Consider the following 16,323-nt stretch of genomic DNA (forward strand, 5'->3'; position numbering starts at 1 on the left):
CTTGACATTCCACTGAACTGGGGATATAAATGTTTCACTATACTGATTTTAGCCATGTCAACTGGACTCTTTGTTTTAAGTCTGCCAGCGGCGTCTCGACTGCGTGCGAACGCTACTGAGACCAACGTGAGAACTAGTTGTCTGACAATTCGCAACTCGTAAAGTGATGGCAGCTTGAAAACAACACCCTTAAGTAAAGCAGGCAATACATCATACACTCACAAGCTAGCCGAATAGCCACCTTCGCCCACCATCTCCTCCTCCGGCGCATCATCGCGCACGCACTCAATGATGGAATCCGCCAAATACTCCGTATACCGATAGACCTTGCGCAATCTCAATCCAGCCCGTCGGACGAGCTGCTGCCACTGCGCCATGGTCCTCTCCCGCGCCGCCAGCACCGCCATCATCAGCATGTCCAGCTGGGCGGCATGCCAGTGGACGCCCGCCTCGGGCATGACCATTTCGTCGAGCAGCAGCCTCGAGCGCGGGCCCATGGCCAGCCTGGTGCAGCGCAAGATGCGCAGCGCGTCGGCGTCGTTCCAGTCGTGCAGGATGTTGCGCATGTAGTACATGCGCGCGGCGCGCACCGGCTGCGGCGCGAAGAAGTCGTGCGCCGTGTGCTCGACGCCCTCGCACCGCAGCGCCTGGCCCAGCAGCGCCGGCTGGTCCTGCACGATGATCCGGCCGCGCACCGACGCCGGCAGCGCCCGCCGCAGAGCCGCGCTTTGGTGCCCCGACGCCCCCGCCGACGTCGACAAACAGCGGCACCGCTGGTCCGCCCCCGCCGCCCCGGGCCGCCGCCGTCGTCAGGTACGGGTACACGTCGAGCCACGTCGGCATGCCCGCGCGCTGCACGCTCATGAACCGGTTGAAATCCGCAAACAGCGAGGGACGCGTCGGAAGCCAGGTAAAGATTCGCTCCGACGTCCCGTGCGCCCGGTTAAAGGCGCAGTCGGCTGGGTCGTCGACGTCTTGGTAGCCCTGCTCTTTGAGCAACGCGGGCAGGGCGGCAAAGGACGGTATGAAGACGTCGCAGCTGGCAAATTAATTTTAATCATGGCATCACTAACTTCGCTCGAAGTAGGGGGGAGGCGTACTAGTACAACACGGCGCTCTGCCACTCTCGCGTCGCCAGCGTCCGCGTCGTATTCGTCGAGCCGTAGCGGTCCGGCGCCGTCTCGCGGACCACGTCGATGGACGCCAAGTACCGCAGCAGCCGACTGAGCAGCACCGGGGACGGTTTGCTGCCGTCGCCGCCGTCGCCGCCGTCGCTGCCGCATTCGTCTGCGAGCTGTGCGCTGGACAACGGCGCAGGGCTGTCGACAATGCGGCGAAAGAGGCCGAGGTCGCAGCCGGCGCGGATGATGGGCAGCGTCATGGGCTTTTTGCGTATTCTGTGAGGACTTTTACTTTCTTCTCAGTCCGTATGGAAAGGGTATTACCTGGTAGAGGAGCCGCTGCATACAGTCTTGCGGCGTCTCGAGCTCCCGCGCCAGGCTGTTCAGCTGGTCGAGGATGGCCTTGCGGGCGGTCGGGTCGGCGGCGATGGCGCGCTCGCGCACCGCGTTGAGAAGATCCATGGGCAAGCTCGCAAAAGGGGAATTAGGAACAGTCTTCAATTCTTTGTAGAGAAGGTCCCTTGTCCCGTCCAATGTCACAAGGCGGGTTACTTGGGTAATTCCTCTTCTCCCTTGCCCTCCGGAAGCCAGAATATATACACGAAGATATATGTTGTGCAACACACTCACTGCAAGCGCCACCTCCCATTCTCCTCACATCATACATCACCCCTTGCCCGAAAAAAAGGAAATACTTGCAGTGGAATATAGACACCTGAGCTTTATCCGGCCGTCTCCGCCACTATCATCGACTGCTGCAGGAGAGCTGAATCGGATCTGCCCGCCCGCTGCTTTGTTCCCGTCTCTGTGCATCTCCCGCTCTAGTGATGGGACAATTAAGTCGTCGAGAAGCAGCACGTCATGCCGCAAACGCCGTGACAAGAATGAGGGGGTGGTATGTGCATCCTTCTTACACATAGCCGGCCAGTGCTGCGCCTCATGCCGTCATGAGTAGGCACCCCGCACACTTTCGACAATTCCAAGCTGAGCAGACTTTGTAGTAAAAAGTAGTCCACCTCCAAGAAACAGCCGATTGATTGTGTTGGATATGTGATGATGGATAAACCAAGGGTGTCTGTAGAGGCCACCAACGTACCGTACCTTAGTAATCATCCTTCCCGAATAGCTCCCAACACCACCAGCCGTTCCCGCTATGGCTTTAGCTAGTTGGAGCTAATTTAGAATGGAAGCTAGTTGGAGCGAGTACGGTTGACCCTGAAAGGGCGCATGCATGTCATCGAGCCACAGATTCACAGCCCAGCACCCGCACCCACACATCATCCATCCATCCATCATCCCTTCCAATGCCACAGACCGACGAAGCCGCCGCCTTTTTCCACGCCGTCTACTCGGCCATTTCCCAGATCCCCCGCGGCCACGTCACCACCTACGGCCACATTGCCCAGCTCATCGGCACCCGTAACCGCTCTCCCCCCCTCCCTTCCCGCACACCCACACCCCCCGACTCACACCAACATCACAGCACAGAGACCGCGTCAGGTCGGCGTCTGCCTCAAGCACCTCCCCGAGGACGCATCGGCGCGCTGGAACCACGCCAACGTCCCGTGGCAGCGCGTCGTCAACGCTCGGGGCGTCATCTCCCCGCGCGGCCGCCCGGCCGCCGTGCGCACCCAGGCACAGCTGCTCCAGGAAGAGGGTGTCGAGGTGGGAGGGGGAGGGGGACTGGGCGAGCTCCGTGTTGATTTGGCAGACTATGGCTGGTTTCCGTCGGTGCTGCCAGAGGAGGAGGAGGGGGTTGGTGTGCAGGGAGCGCAAGACACCCAGATAAAGGAAGAGGATAGCGATTAGTTGCCGCGTCAAATGCACCAGCTTTGATACAATTGATGTACAGTTAGAACCAAAAATGCATCACGGGAAAATCCGCTCACGAAATGGACCATCACAATGCGTAGAAAAACTGTATTCCAACGGCAAAAAGAGGTATGTATTGCTGAATATCAACTAATTCACATTAGACAATCCCACAATAAACAAGAAAAGAAAAGAAAAGACTAGAAACAAAAAAGACCAGTAAAAGAATAGAAGAGTGATAGAAAGATATTTTTTGTTCGTTCCAATGTTCACCGAGAAACTCCAAGCAATGAAGGTTGGTTGCTGAAGCGGTCGTAAAAGTTCAAGACCATAAAAAAAAAAGTTGAAATAAAAACCTCGGAAAGAGCCTCAGCACATCCTTGACCAAGAAAACGTAGCTCATACGCTGATACAATTTTGAACAAACAACACCCCGAAACCAAAGAGAGCTGCCAAAAAAAGAAGAATAGTATATGCAGCGCGGGTGATGCACTGGGCCGGACGCATACCATGTAACATACATATAAACAGAGCCCATTTCGTCGTTACTGCAACGCTAAAAATCAAAAACAGAGTCGTGCTGCTTCCAAAACAGAAAATAAGAAAACTGGCGCTGGGTACGGACGGGTATGGATAAGAGAAACCAGTCATGCGCTTTTCGTCTTCGAGGCGTCGGGCTTGTGTCGAGGGCCAACAGACTAGGACATGACCGTCTGCTCTTCCTCGGCCGGCGTGTCGGCCACCGTCTTGGGCGACGTGCCGGGCTCGCGCCGAAATACTCTAAACGCGTAGCTGAGCCCCCTCTAGAAGCAGTTCAAGCTTCCCTTCTTCTTCTTGCCCCTCTTAATGGCATTCATCCTCTCTTCGAGCTGCTTTCTAGCCAGCTCCGCCGCCTGTCGCTTTTTGCGCTCTTCTTCCACCACCTGCATGCTCCATCGGTTGTCCTGCGCCGGTTCTGTCGGCCGTTCTTTCAGGTCCTTGACCTCTAACTCAAGATCCGAAGCCCGCTTTCTCCACGCATCGCAGTCCGTCTTGACCTTCTTAGACTGTTTTTCAAGATCGCTGAGAGCCTCTTCCAGAGTCTGCGTAAGCTGGCGCTCCGCATACAGGTGCTTCTCGATGGTGCGGATGCGAGCTTCCTGGTCCTCGGTAATCTGCGAAATATTCATGTTGTCCTTGCTCAGAGGGCGGCTTGGCGGCGATGCAGGTGCACCGTTGACCGACGACGTTGCAGAGCCAGGCAGCGGTGGAAGCGGAATCGCAGGAGGCGGCGAAGGCAGGGAATTGTGAGAGGCAGCCTTGCGGATTGTGGAACCCGAGTTGGAGCGTCGCACTTCGCCGTTGGCATCGCCTTCGCCCAGCTTGGCCTGTAGCGAATTGTACTCGATTCGTAGCGTGTCCAGTTCCGTCTGGAGCTTGGTGCGGGCGGCATTGACCTCGTCCAGCTGCGCTGCGCGTTCCGTCTGCATAGAGCTGAGGCGCTTGTTCGTCATCTGCGCCTCATCAAAGTTATTTTGCAGCTGCTCCTCCAGCTCCTCGACCAAGCGGCTGTGTTTCTTGTTCTTCGACTCCAGATCATCCATCTTGCTCTTGACGGCAATAATCTGTTCCTTCACATCCTTCACAGATACGGGTTCCGCGGCGGCCTCGGTCTCCACAGCAGGTCCTGCCAGAAGCTCAGCAAGTTTGCCCTTGACTTCCTCCAAGTCACGCATGATGGTCTCATTAACAGTCGTGAGCTCTGCGATATGTTTCTGCATCTCGCCAGACTTGCTCTGCTCTGTTTCGAGCAGCTTCCGGTCATTCACCAGGCCATCGATGCGCTCAGTAAGCTTCTCGATACTGACCTCCAGCCCAAGAGCAGCGGCTACTTGCGTAGCGACCTTCATCAAGTCATCGCGAGCGTCGTTGACCTCGGCCTCGAGCTTACGGTTTGATTCGTGGTGCTCCGCCAGGAGGACCGCCATCTGCGCCTCATAGCCCTTTTGTTCCTGAGTCTTCACCTCGGTGAGCGCCTTGGCATGTGTCGCCGACAGCTCGTCGAGAGCCTCCTTGTGCGACTTCGAGGTGTCCTCAAAGCTGACAATTTGTGCTTGCAGCTGGGCTACTAGTTCCTCATGCTCCTTGACCTTGGACGCGTGCGATGTCGACATCTCTTCCAGCTGAGACGTGGTGGCAACATGTGCCCTTTCGAGCTCGGTAACCTTGGCAGAGTGAGCGTAAATGAGCTTCTTATACTCATCGATTTCACTGCGCAAAAAGTCGACGAGATCTTGGTGCTTGCGCTCGTTGCTAGCAATGGTGTCGAAATCGGCTGACGAGGCAGCCTTGACCTTTTGCAAGTTCGTGGTCGCGGTGGCAAGTTCGGTCTCGAGACCCCGGACGGTGTTGTGGAGATCCGTCTCAGCGGCTTGCATAGCAGCAAGAGCCGTGTTATGCTTGGTTTCCCAGGCAGAAAGCTCAGATTGCAGAGAGCTGATGTGCTTGTCCTTGTCCAAGGCAGAGGTATCAGCGCCGCCTCTGCTCTTTGCGTCGCTTTGCTGGTATTGGACGCGCAGCTGCTCCAACTCGGCAAGCAGAGACTGTTCGCGTTGCTTGTGCATTTCGCCCATCCCAGCCAGCTGCTTCTCGTTTTGCTCAAGCTTCTGTCGCAGAGCCGCAACCATGGACATGTCCATGGGGCTGGCCTTCAAACTAGTGCGCTCACGAGTCAGGCCAGAGATGATGGTCATCTTAGTCTCCATTTCCTTCTTTGTTGACGCGACGGAAGCCTCGAGCTCCTGGATGCGCTCGCTGCGGGTATGAAGTTCGTGCATGGCGGCGTTCAGGTTGAGCTCGAAATTCTGCATAACTTCTGGACGGGTCTCAAAGTTTTCGCTGGCGATATTACGCAGAGAGGCAAAGGAGCGATGAGCTCTGTCTATGATGAGGAGGTTCTGGCTGGATTTGCGACGGATGACTGGGCTCGAGGTACGTGGCGAGGTAGCCTCGACGGCGCGTGCCTTGAACAGATTGGTCTTGAGTTCCTCGACAGCGTCCAGAGTGTCACTGTGGGTAGACTGGAGCTGGGCATATTTGGAGGCGAGCTCCTTGGCAGCCTCTTCTCTATCGTCGGCAAGTTGCTTGAGACGTTCCAGCTCTTGGGTTAATTCAGCAGTCAGTTCACTGTGCGTCACGTCGTCGCTAGAAGCGTCAGGCTTAGTGGTAGAGGTGTCGTCATCCTCGACCATGTCTTCATGGGCCGAGGTATTCGCAGTGTCGGCAGACTCCATGGCAGAGGAAAGCTCGGACGACAGGGAGCGGGATGCGGAAGAGCGAGCTCCCTCCTTGACCAGCTGAGACTCAACAGAGGAGCGGAAGGAATCAGGTCGTTGACTAGACGAGACTTCTGAGATAATGGAGTCGCGGGCGGTGCTGTGAACGTGGCGGGATTCATCAACGACATCTTGAAGGGAAGCAATTTTATGCATTGCTGCTTCGTACTTGGCTTGAAGGGCGTCGTAGTCATTGACAGTAGTTTCGTGCTCAACACGGAGGCCCACCAGCTCCTGTGTGACATCCTCTAGTTTATCTGACACGTACTTGGTTTGCGCCGGGCTTTGGGTGACCTTGACAAGAGCATCGCCGTCAGAAGCTTTGGTTGTCTTGAATGCGCGGCTTACGTGGTCAAGGGAGTCCTCGTCAATGTCTTCTCTAACGGTACTGGCGTGAGAATTAGCAGTGTCGGCATCGGAATCCTCGTCGTCCTCGTGAATTGTCTCGTTAATCTGACTCTGAGTGCGAATGTGGGAGAGTTTGCGAGAGTGATCAGCAGACCCGCGACGTGCATGCTCGTGGGTACCGTTTTCGGGCTGCTTCATCTCTTCGACATGATCGAGCTCATAGAGTAGAGAATCAAGCTTGCCCAGACTGCGCTGGCGCTCGATGATTTGTTCAAGGCGATCAATCTCGCGTTGCATAAGCTCGCCGTCCTGGTCAGCCTCGGCAAGGCGCTCCTCCAGAGTGGAAATGTAGTCTTCGCACGATGCCTCGTTCTCGCGGGCACGGGAGATTTCCTTGCGCAGGTCAATTATGACGGAAGCATTTCTTTCGTCGCCTGTGCTGTGGCCGTCGAGTTTAGATTCCAGATCGTGAAGATAAGACTCCGTGTTGGCTTCACGATCCATGAGTTTTTGGACCCGGGACTGAAGCTGTGTGTTGATGGTATCGATGTAAGCCAGCTTTGTCTCTCTCTCGAGCAGGGACGTTTCGGTTGCGGAAAGGGTGCTTCGAGTACTGGAGAGTGACTGCTCGAGCGACTCAATCGTCTTCTCGTACTCGAGAACGACCTGCTCGACAGCCTGGGCAAAAGTATTGGAGCGATTCAGTCTGTCGGTCGCGCTGTTAACTTGTGACGAGTCTGAGGCATCTCTGAGCGCAGACTCCTTATCGCCGGCTCGGGCCATCTCAGCAATGAGGCGAGCATGGCGTTGGCCGAGAGCGTTATAGTTTTCCTGCATGTCAAGAATCTGATTCTGCATTTCAGCTTCGCGCTCCTTGTCGCGCTCCGAGCGCTCGGTGAGGCCAGCGCCTGAGCTCTTGGAACCCGAGTCGCCATTTTGAGAGTTGCGAATCTGTTCGCGAAGGAAAGTGACTTCGGCCTTGAGGCGATCGATGACGGCTTGCCTGTCACCCTCTTCGACTTGCTGAATGCGAGGCTTGGACTGAATAGCGCGGGCGCGCTGGGCGTACTGAACGGTATTGAGGGTTTCACTCAAATGGAATTCAGCTGGGGTGACACAAGCAATCATGTACGTGATGGCATTGCCACCAAGCGAGTCTTGAAGCAGACGCGTGAGCTTGGAATCGCGATATGACACGTGTGAGCCGCTTTGACGGGATGACAGCTGGCTGATCACTTTTCCCAGTGAGGCTAGACCGGCGTTGATGGATATTCCTTCCTTGGCTCTGTCACCCTGCGCACCAGTGTTTTTCAATCTTTCGCTGCCGGCAAGATCGACAAAGTGCAGTTTGCTGTCTGTGGTGATGGAAACTTCCTGTCCCGTCATGGCCTCGATGGGGACGGAGAAGCGCTTCTCGGCGGCGCTGGTCTGGGTCTTGCTGCGTCTCTGGACGAGATTGAGTGAGAAGACGGCATGGGAGCGAGAGGATTTGGCATTGATAGCGGTGGCGTCAGTTTGGCGAATGGTCGAGCCCAAGGCAAGGGCGTTCATGAGGTCTTCGGCGGACTCAATCTGGACCTGGTGGAGACCGGTGACTAGGATGTTGCCCTTTGTGTCTTCGCGGATAGCGACATTGGTGCGTTCGCCGAGAGGAGTTGTGTCGGGAGTGAGGAGATCTCGAAGTTGTTCGTTGTAAATTTCTACGTAGGTGGCTTTGAGGGACCAGTGACGGTCGCCGAGGGGATTTTGCTGGGCATAATCACGGGGGTTCTTGATCTGGGTGAGGAATTGGCTCCCACGGATGGAGCCTATTGAGGCGTCATTTTTGCCGTATAACGAATCTAGCTTTGCGAAGAGGGCAGTTGCGGCGCGAGGAATGACGCCTGAGGTGGGATGTTAGCTAGTAGAAATGGCGGCGAGGGGCGCATTCGCGCGGCCAAGAGGGCGGCGACTTGCAAGGCGGACTCACCCATCATCTTGTCGTCTTGCTGATCTAGCGGGCCAGATGTACCCATTGTGTATGATTTGCCGGCGCCCGACTGACCATAGGCCAAGAGCGACACATTGTAGCCCTGGGCAAAGGAGTTGACCGAGTCGGCGAGATAGTCCCAGATACCTTGCTGCTCGACGTCGGGCGCAAAGACACGGTCAAAGACGAAGAGCTTGCGCCCTTGGGGTGATTCTATGGAGAGATTTGTATCTGAAGAGGTCTGGACCATGGAGCGCTGGAAGCGTTGGGGTATCAAGTCGTAGCCAGGATCTGAGGGCTGCAGAGGCGGTCGGATGCGGACAGCTAGGTAGGCGCGGGATGAGTATTGGGCGCGCGCAGTGAATCAAACGAGAGGCTAAGGAAAGAAGAGGGAAAAAAACGTACCGACGCGGACAGCAGTGCGTGCGTCCTCATCCGAGGCGCGGCTGCCAAAACCCGTCTTGCTGCTCATGCTCAGTCTGCTGCTGCTCCTCGAAGGCTTGAAGATGGTGGACGAGGGCCGCTGATGGATAGGCGAAGCTGGCGGCGTGCTCGCCATTTTGGGCGGGAATGGCTTTCGCGGGGACACGGATGGTCCCGGCGGCGCTTGGGTGAGTAATGGTCTTTCGACTTGAGAGAGAAAGTATGCTTGCTAGTAGGGGTAAGGGTTTGATTGTTGGTTTTTGGCGTTGGTGTTATTTTGGGGGTGAGATGACGGATAAGAAGGGAATTGAAATTGGGAAAAAGGTGCAGCAGGCAGTTCAGGCCGGTGCGGTTTCGTTTGCGCGGCGCGAACTGGTCGGTTGATGGCGGCCAGCTGCCAGTTGCCAGTTGCCAGCCAGTTGACAGCTTATAATTTTAGCAGGGGGCCGGTCGACGCTCAGGGATCTTTCTTTTTTTTTTTTCGGTGGGCAAGCAAGCCTGGTGGGTTGGAGTTGGTCACTGGTGGCCAATGTTAGCAGGACCAAACGGAGGAGGAATAGTAGGCCAAGGCATGTAGGTACCTACCTAGGCACCTGTTCACCACCTGTTCCAGTCGCGATGCCCAACAATGCGACTTTCCCAGACAAGACCAAAATAAAGACACGAGAGTCTGTTCCTTGTCAGAGTCGCAGACTTGATGGCGGTGGTGGCCGGCACTGGTGGTTGTGTGTGGTGTGGTGTGGTGTGCTGTGTGGTGTGCTGTGTGGTGTGTGGTGTGGTTGGTGTGTGGTGGTTCGCCCCGCGACGGATTGGGCCAACTTTCAGGCAAGCATGCAATGCAACAGCTCAAGGATGGTAGGAAAAATGGCCAGTTCCGCTGTGGATATACCCAAATGCTGAGATACTGATAAGCAAGGGCGCCAGTCAATCGAACCGGATTTTCTTCTTCGTTTCGACGATTATCAATGTCTCTCCGTCCGTCGTTCGTCGGCGCCGTGGGAGGAGGGGGGGCCTGTGGGAGAGCACAGCAGCAGGCGACTACTAAGCATACACCGGTGACAGCAGCCAAAGGGCTGGGGTTTTATTAGGTACCTGTTAATTAAACTGGAGGCCGGGGTGCACAGTGGCGACGCGGGCGGGCACACCGTTGCCGTTGGACGGCGCGAGAGACGGATGATGAAGTGGGCTGGTGGTTTTGGTCGTGGTAAAGTGGTGATGCGGCCGCCAGGAACACTCAAGTTGAATGCAGCCAAGAGGGGGAGAAAAAATTACCGCGAAAAACTGGCGGGCTGGCAATTGGATTCAGAGACTTGGGAATAATTCTCACCATTTAGTTTGTGCGCATCTGGCAAAAGGAGGCGGAAAAAGCAACACACATGGCACAAGCGGCGCAACAGCAACGCCGAATAGGGGGCGGGAGCTAGCCCGAGCCACTGGTACACGCGGTACACCAAGATGCTGTGCTCAAGTATCCGGACATACAAGCACCACAGCACCACCAAGCAAGTACAATATTCAATACCAAGCCCGTCGATACCTTCCCACTAATTAGTAATTAGTACGAGCACCCGGCAGCCGTTGCTCACTATTCCAGGCGCTCCCCCGTACAGATTCCAGCATCGATCGACGCACTGAGCTCTCGCACAGGCACTGCATCGACCTGTAACTAGCAGTATGTACCACAACCAGACAGCCAGACGAGGGGCTCCCAGCATCCTTGTTCCCAGCCATGCGCATGGCCTCTCTCTTCCCTCTCTGTATGACGCGATTGGTTCTGTCAACAGCCGAAATGAAATCGAGTCCCTTCCAAGAACCAGTCACCGCCATCGAAGCATCAATGCAGCCCAGTGGCTTGATTCCCCCTCTCACTGATCAAGTACCGACGCCTGCCTGCCTGTCCGTGTCTACGAGGGGTATCCGTACCTGCGCCAAAAAAGAATACAGGGGCAGGGGGGGTCACACCACGCCCCAAGGATATGTATCCCCCCCCCTTTGGCAGTCTTTTTTATCTTTTTTATCAGCAGTTTAATTCCGGGCTATTATTAAAACGTGCATCTAGTTATTTATTTGCTTGATTACCACCTATTTAATGGGGAATAGTAGGGCCAGTCTTTGCCAACGTCGCACTGCTCCCGGCCGGGCACCAGGCGACATCCGGTTCGAATTTGGAGAGTGGACTGGCCGCTTCCATGCGACCCGAATGCCGGCTTCTCTTCATCACTGCTCCATCGGCCATGGGCTTGGACCTCTCATCACAAAAGGTGGCTTGTCTTTGCTGGGGCTCCCTCCGTAACCAGCACTGGTAACTACGAATTCCTGCGCAATGCAGATACAAAATACCTCTCCCCTGACTCCCTCTCCAGCCACCGCTCCGTCGCCGCCTCCCCACGCTACCATTGGTCCATTGCCCAACCATTCTGGTACCGGCCAACCGGCTTCCCGGCTTATGGGCCTCGGAGCCAAACACGGCCATGACTTACTTTTTCCTGACTCTCACCAAAATCCTTGCAACAAAGAGCCAAGAGCCGATCTGCTCCTCTTTCTCCTCGGCGCTTTGCCTGCCATCCTGGCATGCCTGATTCATGCCCCAATGCCGATGCGCGTCGCCAATAAGCAAACCAAAACCAACCTCCAGTGCGGAATTTCTGCTATGCCCAGGGATTCTCTTAAGCGAACGAGATTATAAATGACTGCTTGTGAATATAACCATGAGCCAAAAACAAAACAAGCTCCGTTGGGCGCATCTTCAGCCACTCATTTCTCACCAAGAGCTGAATCCCGTCCGGAATGGGCAGCGACCGACTTATTGGATGGACATATTGGCCATTGTCCGCATCGTCCGTGTCACACATTTAGTTTTAAACTTGCAGGCTACGTACCTCGCAGCCTAGACGACCACATGTGTGACGCGCATGAGGAAATGCACATGGCCTTTTCCGCGTCACAATAGAAGTAGGCTACACCGTGGGGGGGCAGTCGGGTCGCCGGGTCGCCGTCTATGCAACTCGCCGCGGCAGAATAATAAAAAAAACTTCAAATAATACCACCCGCCGTAACTAATAATAACGTGTAAGTCGTCTCATACCCTTGCTTATCACATCTGTCGTCTTTTCCATCACATTCTGCAATGCGCAGATCTGCCGAGCCACCACCACCACCGCCGCGGTTTGATTACGGACATAGTCTCCCACCTTGTCATGACGCGCCGGGCCTCTTCCAATCGTCGCAAAAAAAAAACAATCGAACAAGATCGAACATCCCCCGTCATAGCACATGCGGTCAACCCCGTGGGCCTCGTGTTACTTCTCAGCCAGCCCTTTGTCTGATCCCGCCCCGCCAGGCGCCTGTGCGCCGGCCTATGCTCGCAGCTAACCCAACCTTGTGGCCTTCCATGAAGCTTCTTTTCTGCAAAACGTCCTTCTTCCGCAATCACCAGTTCCAAACATGAGTTTGTTTCTCCTTAGACCGGCTCTAAGCCAAACTTGGTTGCTCTTTAAACAACTTTAAATTGTCTCACCGTCAAAACGCTGTAATTGAGCCCGACTGTCTCTGGGTACTGTCTAACACTCTCGTCCACAATGAGACACCTCACGGCGTGCCCGGCTGGGTTTACACGCTGATCCTGCCCGTCATCAATGATCCGCGGGCTCCCGTGCTCGGCTTTCAGCTGTCAGCCGCCGACGCGGCCTGCCTTGTGCGGCTGTCCCTTCACGGCTACATGGAAACTTTATATCTCCTGACCCCTTTATTCACCAGCCATCCGTCGTTGTCTGTGCTTCACAGCGGAGGGGCTCGCGAGGCGATCTCTCAGTTGTCTGATAGGTTTCTTGCAGTCAGGTTAGTCATGTCGAAACTGACTATTACATACTTGCATGTCGTTCCCCGTCTTGCCCGCATATAGCCAGCAGTATGCATGCGCAATGCGAAGAAGGACTCTGCATATCCGCATAACGGTTTTGTACGATGCAGCTTCGCTGCAGATCTTTTCTCCGCGGTCCCACCTGGCTTGGCTGCCGATTCTGCCATGAGATTTGACGACGACAGTTTTTAGTTATTTTCATAGCTCGCGTTTGATGGGCCGTCAAGCACCAACTGCTGCCCAAATTCCAACCATTCGGGAATGCTCGACTCGAACAATTTAATTGTGTAGATGCATTGTTATACTGCAATCCCCTGTCCTTCAGCGAATGGGCTACGATCGGAATGGTCGTCGCTAACGAAGAGACCAATCGCTGCATCTTCGCTCATGCCGCCCTATCGACACATCATCAGCCACTGAAGAAAGTTCAGCCCATGCACAGCTGCCTCGTTTTTCTTTTGCTGCAACTTCAGTCGCTGGCTAGCGCTGCCTAGTTTCCTTCCTCTTTCCTTTTTACACTGGCCTTAGTTGACCCAAATGGGTGGCATTTTTGCCAAGCCAGCCAATTCTATGCCAGAAAAAGAAAGGGCTAAAAGCACAGCGACGAGTTGGCTCGTCAGCTCTATTATTAGCCTGCATCAACAGGGCTTATTAACCAGCCACTTGAGTTCGTCAGTTTGCGTGGCTTGGAAAAGAAGCTGTCCAAAATTGAAAGGGCTGAAAAAAAAAGGAATTGCAGGTTGCGAGAATGTCAGCTCCGAGAGAGGTACACATGTCAACTGACTCGGCCGAAGGGCGACTGTCCCCAGCCTTCAGGCAAGTGGCGCCGCCAGCCTTGGGCCAAAAGGCACGTGATTTCGCGTCGAAGATCGCAACCGCTTCGCCTGATCCTTCGCGTCGCCATGTCAAGCGACGGCCGAAGATACTGACGATTTTCCGACCCCACAATGGCCATTGGCGAGCTGGTCTCCAGCCATGGCTTCCAACATCATCGACCTCATCTCCTCCAGTCCGCCTAGAGATGTTGTTCCTCCCAGGCCGACCGCCGCCAAACCAGACACCGCCGCCTCCAACCTCGCACAGGTCGAGATCCACTCGGACGATTTCTGTAGCAGCGGTGACGATGTGTTCGAAAGCGGCAGACTCGTAAACGAGCCGATTGCAAAACGGCCGCGGCTGTCAGCTGAGGGTGACGCTGGTCAGAGAGAACGGCCGTCTGCCTTCTCCTTGACACAACCGTTCCAAGCGACCGGTCAGAAATCAAAGACTCTGCTAGACGATATCGAATTTATTAGCTCCATCGACTCGGATCCCTTTTCTTCTCCCAAACCCCGAACAAATAGCCTAAAAAGGAGCAGGACAGAGTCGGCGCTGCCCAGTAGCAGGCTTGTGCCCTCCTCTGATCCATTTGCTAGCTCACCGCCACCAAAACTGACTGCCAGATCGGCAAATACTCGAATCGCTCAGGATCTCTCGTCAGATCCATTTGCTAGCTCACCCGTGAAAATCCTCGCTTCCACTTGCACCTCCAATACAACACTTGCTCGAGAACCAGCACGACCCAAACGCACTGCGGCTGCGTGGGATCCTATCTCTAGCTCAGCTCCGTGCTCTTCCGCACCCCCCAAGACTGCAGCTGCGCCATCAAATCACACATCACGAAGTCCATCTGTCATTAGCATCGGAGACACGTCTGCTTCCAGCGATGACGATCTGCCAGCCCTTGGCAACTTTGACCTGTCGCAAGGCCGGTCTTCATACCACAATCGTTCAACAAGCTCGGTTCCAAAAGCCAAGTCAGCAAACAAGTCTAAGCGCAAGGTTTCCGATCCAACGCAGAGAAAATCCCGACAGACCATTGACCCAAGTCAACGCGCCGCAGCCAAGGCTGCTGAGAAGGAGCACAAACGCCGCGAGCGAGAACGAGAAAAGGAAGAGCGGCAGCGGCAAAGAGACGTTGCCGCTGCCATTGTGGAGGTAAACAAGGCCAAGGGAAACAGAAAGGTCTCTACAAAAGAAATGATTGTGGACATTCCGTTGTCTCTCCCACCAACTATCAAAGTGCAACTGGAAACGTTGCTCGATGGGCTGGAGGTGCAGCATGGAGACTATGACAGTGCAGTACACAATGTCGTCAAGTGGCGCCGCAGAATCAACAGCAGGTTCGACGACGAATCGGGACAATGGGTCCCAATGCCACTGCGCATCGACAAGGAAGAACACGCCCTATTGTTCATGACTGCAGAGGACATAGTGCAGCTTGCCCTCGATGATGGCCTGGACAAGCATATGACCTCAGTTCGAAGCCAATATCCAACCGAGAAATTAGTATACATCTTACAGGGCGTCACTACCTGGATGAGGAAGAATCGCAATACGCGCAATCGGCAGTTTGCCGCTGGTGTTCGATCACAGGGCGAAAGTCAGGCTGCAACCGGACGCCGACAGGCTGAGCAAGCCGAGTACGTCGACGAGGACGCGATAGAAGATGCCATTCTCCGGTTGCAAGTCGAGCACGACGTTCTCATTCACCACACTGCTATACCACTCGAAACGGCGCAGTGGATTTCCATCTTTACGCAAAACATTTCCACCATTCCCTACAAGAAGCAAAAAGACGAGGACACGGCCGGCGCTCGCTTCTGCATGGAGAGCGGCCAAGTCAAGACGGGCGACAGCACGCAAGACACCTACGTGCGCATGCTCCAGGAGATTTTCCGCGTCACGGCCCCCATTGCCTACGGAGTGGCATCGGAGTTTGGCACGGTTACGAAGCTGGTTGAGGGATTGGCAGCGCGGGGGCCAACCGCGCTGGAGCAGGTCCGCAAGAGCGCCAACAAGGACGGCGCGTTCTCGGACCGGGCGATTGGGCCGGCCGTCAGCAAGCGTCTCTACAAGATTTTTACAGGCACAGACGAGACTAGCACGGACGTATAATGCAGTAAAAGCACACGGTGGCTTAAGTAGCAGTAATATCCCCTAAGTTGACAGAGTCAGCAAATGTTCATATAATAACGAATCAAATAAAACAGTGAAGATTTATGTCAAGTGTCAGACAGCAGTTGGTTAAATTCGTGTCCACATAGTGTGTTCGGTACAGGTCTGTGAATATTTGTTCCTCATCATATACTTGTGCAGCAAAAAGGCATGCAAAAAGGAAAAAAAAGGCAAGGAGGGAAAAAAGGAAGGAAGTTGCTCACCATTTTGTCAAAGCGCTGTAGTCAGAAAAAAAAGCCAGTCATCAATCATCATCATCATCGTTGTCGGTTCACATCTTCCTCCCACCAAAGTAGGACTCGATGCTCCGCTGCTTCTCATCATGCGCCGCGCTGCCAATGCCGCCGCGTGTCCGCTTCAGATCCCGCAGATGGGCCGTGCAATTCACGGCGAGCACGTGCATGCGCAGCCCGCGCCCGCCCGTCGCGAGGTCCGGCACGAGCAGGCACTCGAGGTACGCCGTGTTGGACCACCACGGCT

General features: G+C 55.0%; 4 protein-coding genes across 4 annotated transcripts; 2 read left to right on the top strand and 2 right to left on the bottom strand.

The window, feature by feature from the left end:
* Positions 1 to 218: 218 nt before the first annotated feature.
* CCM_02106 (O-methyltransferase, putative) lies at positions 219 to 1,583 on the bottom strand (the record flags this gene model as incomplete). Its single annotated transcript, XM_006667259.1, has 4 exons — positions 219 to 671; positions 700 to 1,039; positions 1,101 to 1,384; positions 1,446 to 1,583. The coding sequence occupies 4 exons, from the start codon at positions 1,581 to 1,583 to the stop codon at positions 219 to 221; spliced, it is 1,215 nt and encodes a 404-aa protein (XP_006667322.1).
* A 721-nt stretch (positions 1,584 to 2,304) lies between these two features.
* Positions 2,305 to 2,930, top strand: CCM_02107 (MGMT family protein; the record flags this gene model as incomplete). Its single annotated transcript, XM_006667260.1, has 3 exons — positions 2,305 to 2,324; positions 2,383 to 2,540; positions 2,605 to 2,930. 3 exons carry the CDS (start codon positions 2,305 to 2,307, stop codon positions 2,928 to 2,930), a joined length of 504 nt encoding a protein of 167 aa, XP_006667323.1.
* Positions 2,931 to 3,631: 701 nt separating this feature from the next.
* CCM_02108 (kinesin family protein) lies at positions 3,632 to 11,223 on the bottom strand (the record flags this gene model as incomplete). Its single annotated transcript, XM_006667261.1, has 9 exons — positions 3,632 to 3,711; positions 3,772 to 8,478; positions 8,565 to 8,888; positions 8,970 to 9,216; positions 9,615 to 9,703; positions 10,133 to 10,173; positions 10,574 to 10,647; positions 10,668 to 10,855; positions 11,115 to 11,223. The coding sequence occupies 9 exons, from the start codon at positions 11,221 to 11,223 to the stop codon at positions 3,632 to 3,634; spliced, it is 5,859 nt and encodes a 1,952-aa protein (XP_006667324.1).
* Positions 11,224 to 13,821: 2,598 nt separating this feature from the next.
* CCM_02109 (alpha-1,2-mannosyltransferase (Alg2), putative) lies at positions 13,822 to 15,783 on the top strand (the record flags this gene model as incomplete). The annotated part of the gene is made up of 1 exon (XM_006667262.1): positions 13,822 to 15,783. The coding sequence occupies one exon, from the start codon at positions 13,822 to 13,824 to the stop codon at positions 15,781 to 15,783; it is 1,962 nt and encodes a 653-aa protein (XP_006667325.1).
* Positions 15,784 to 16,323: the final 540 nt, after the last annotated feature.

This window comes from Cordyceps militaris (assembly GCF_000225605.1).
Source record: "Cordyceps militaris CM01 unplaced genomic scaffold CCM_S00002, whole genome shotgun sequence".
NCBI classification, from domain to species: domain Eukaryota; kingdom Fungi; phylum Ascomycota; class Sordariomycetes; order Hypocreales; family Cordycipitaceae; genus Cordyceps; species Cordyceps militaris.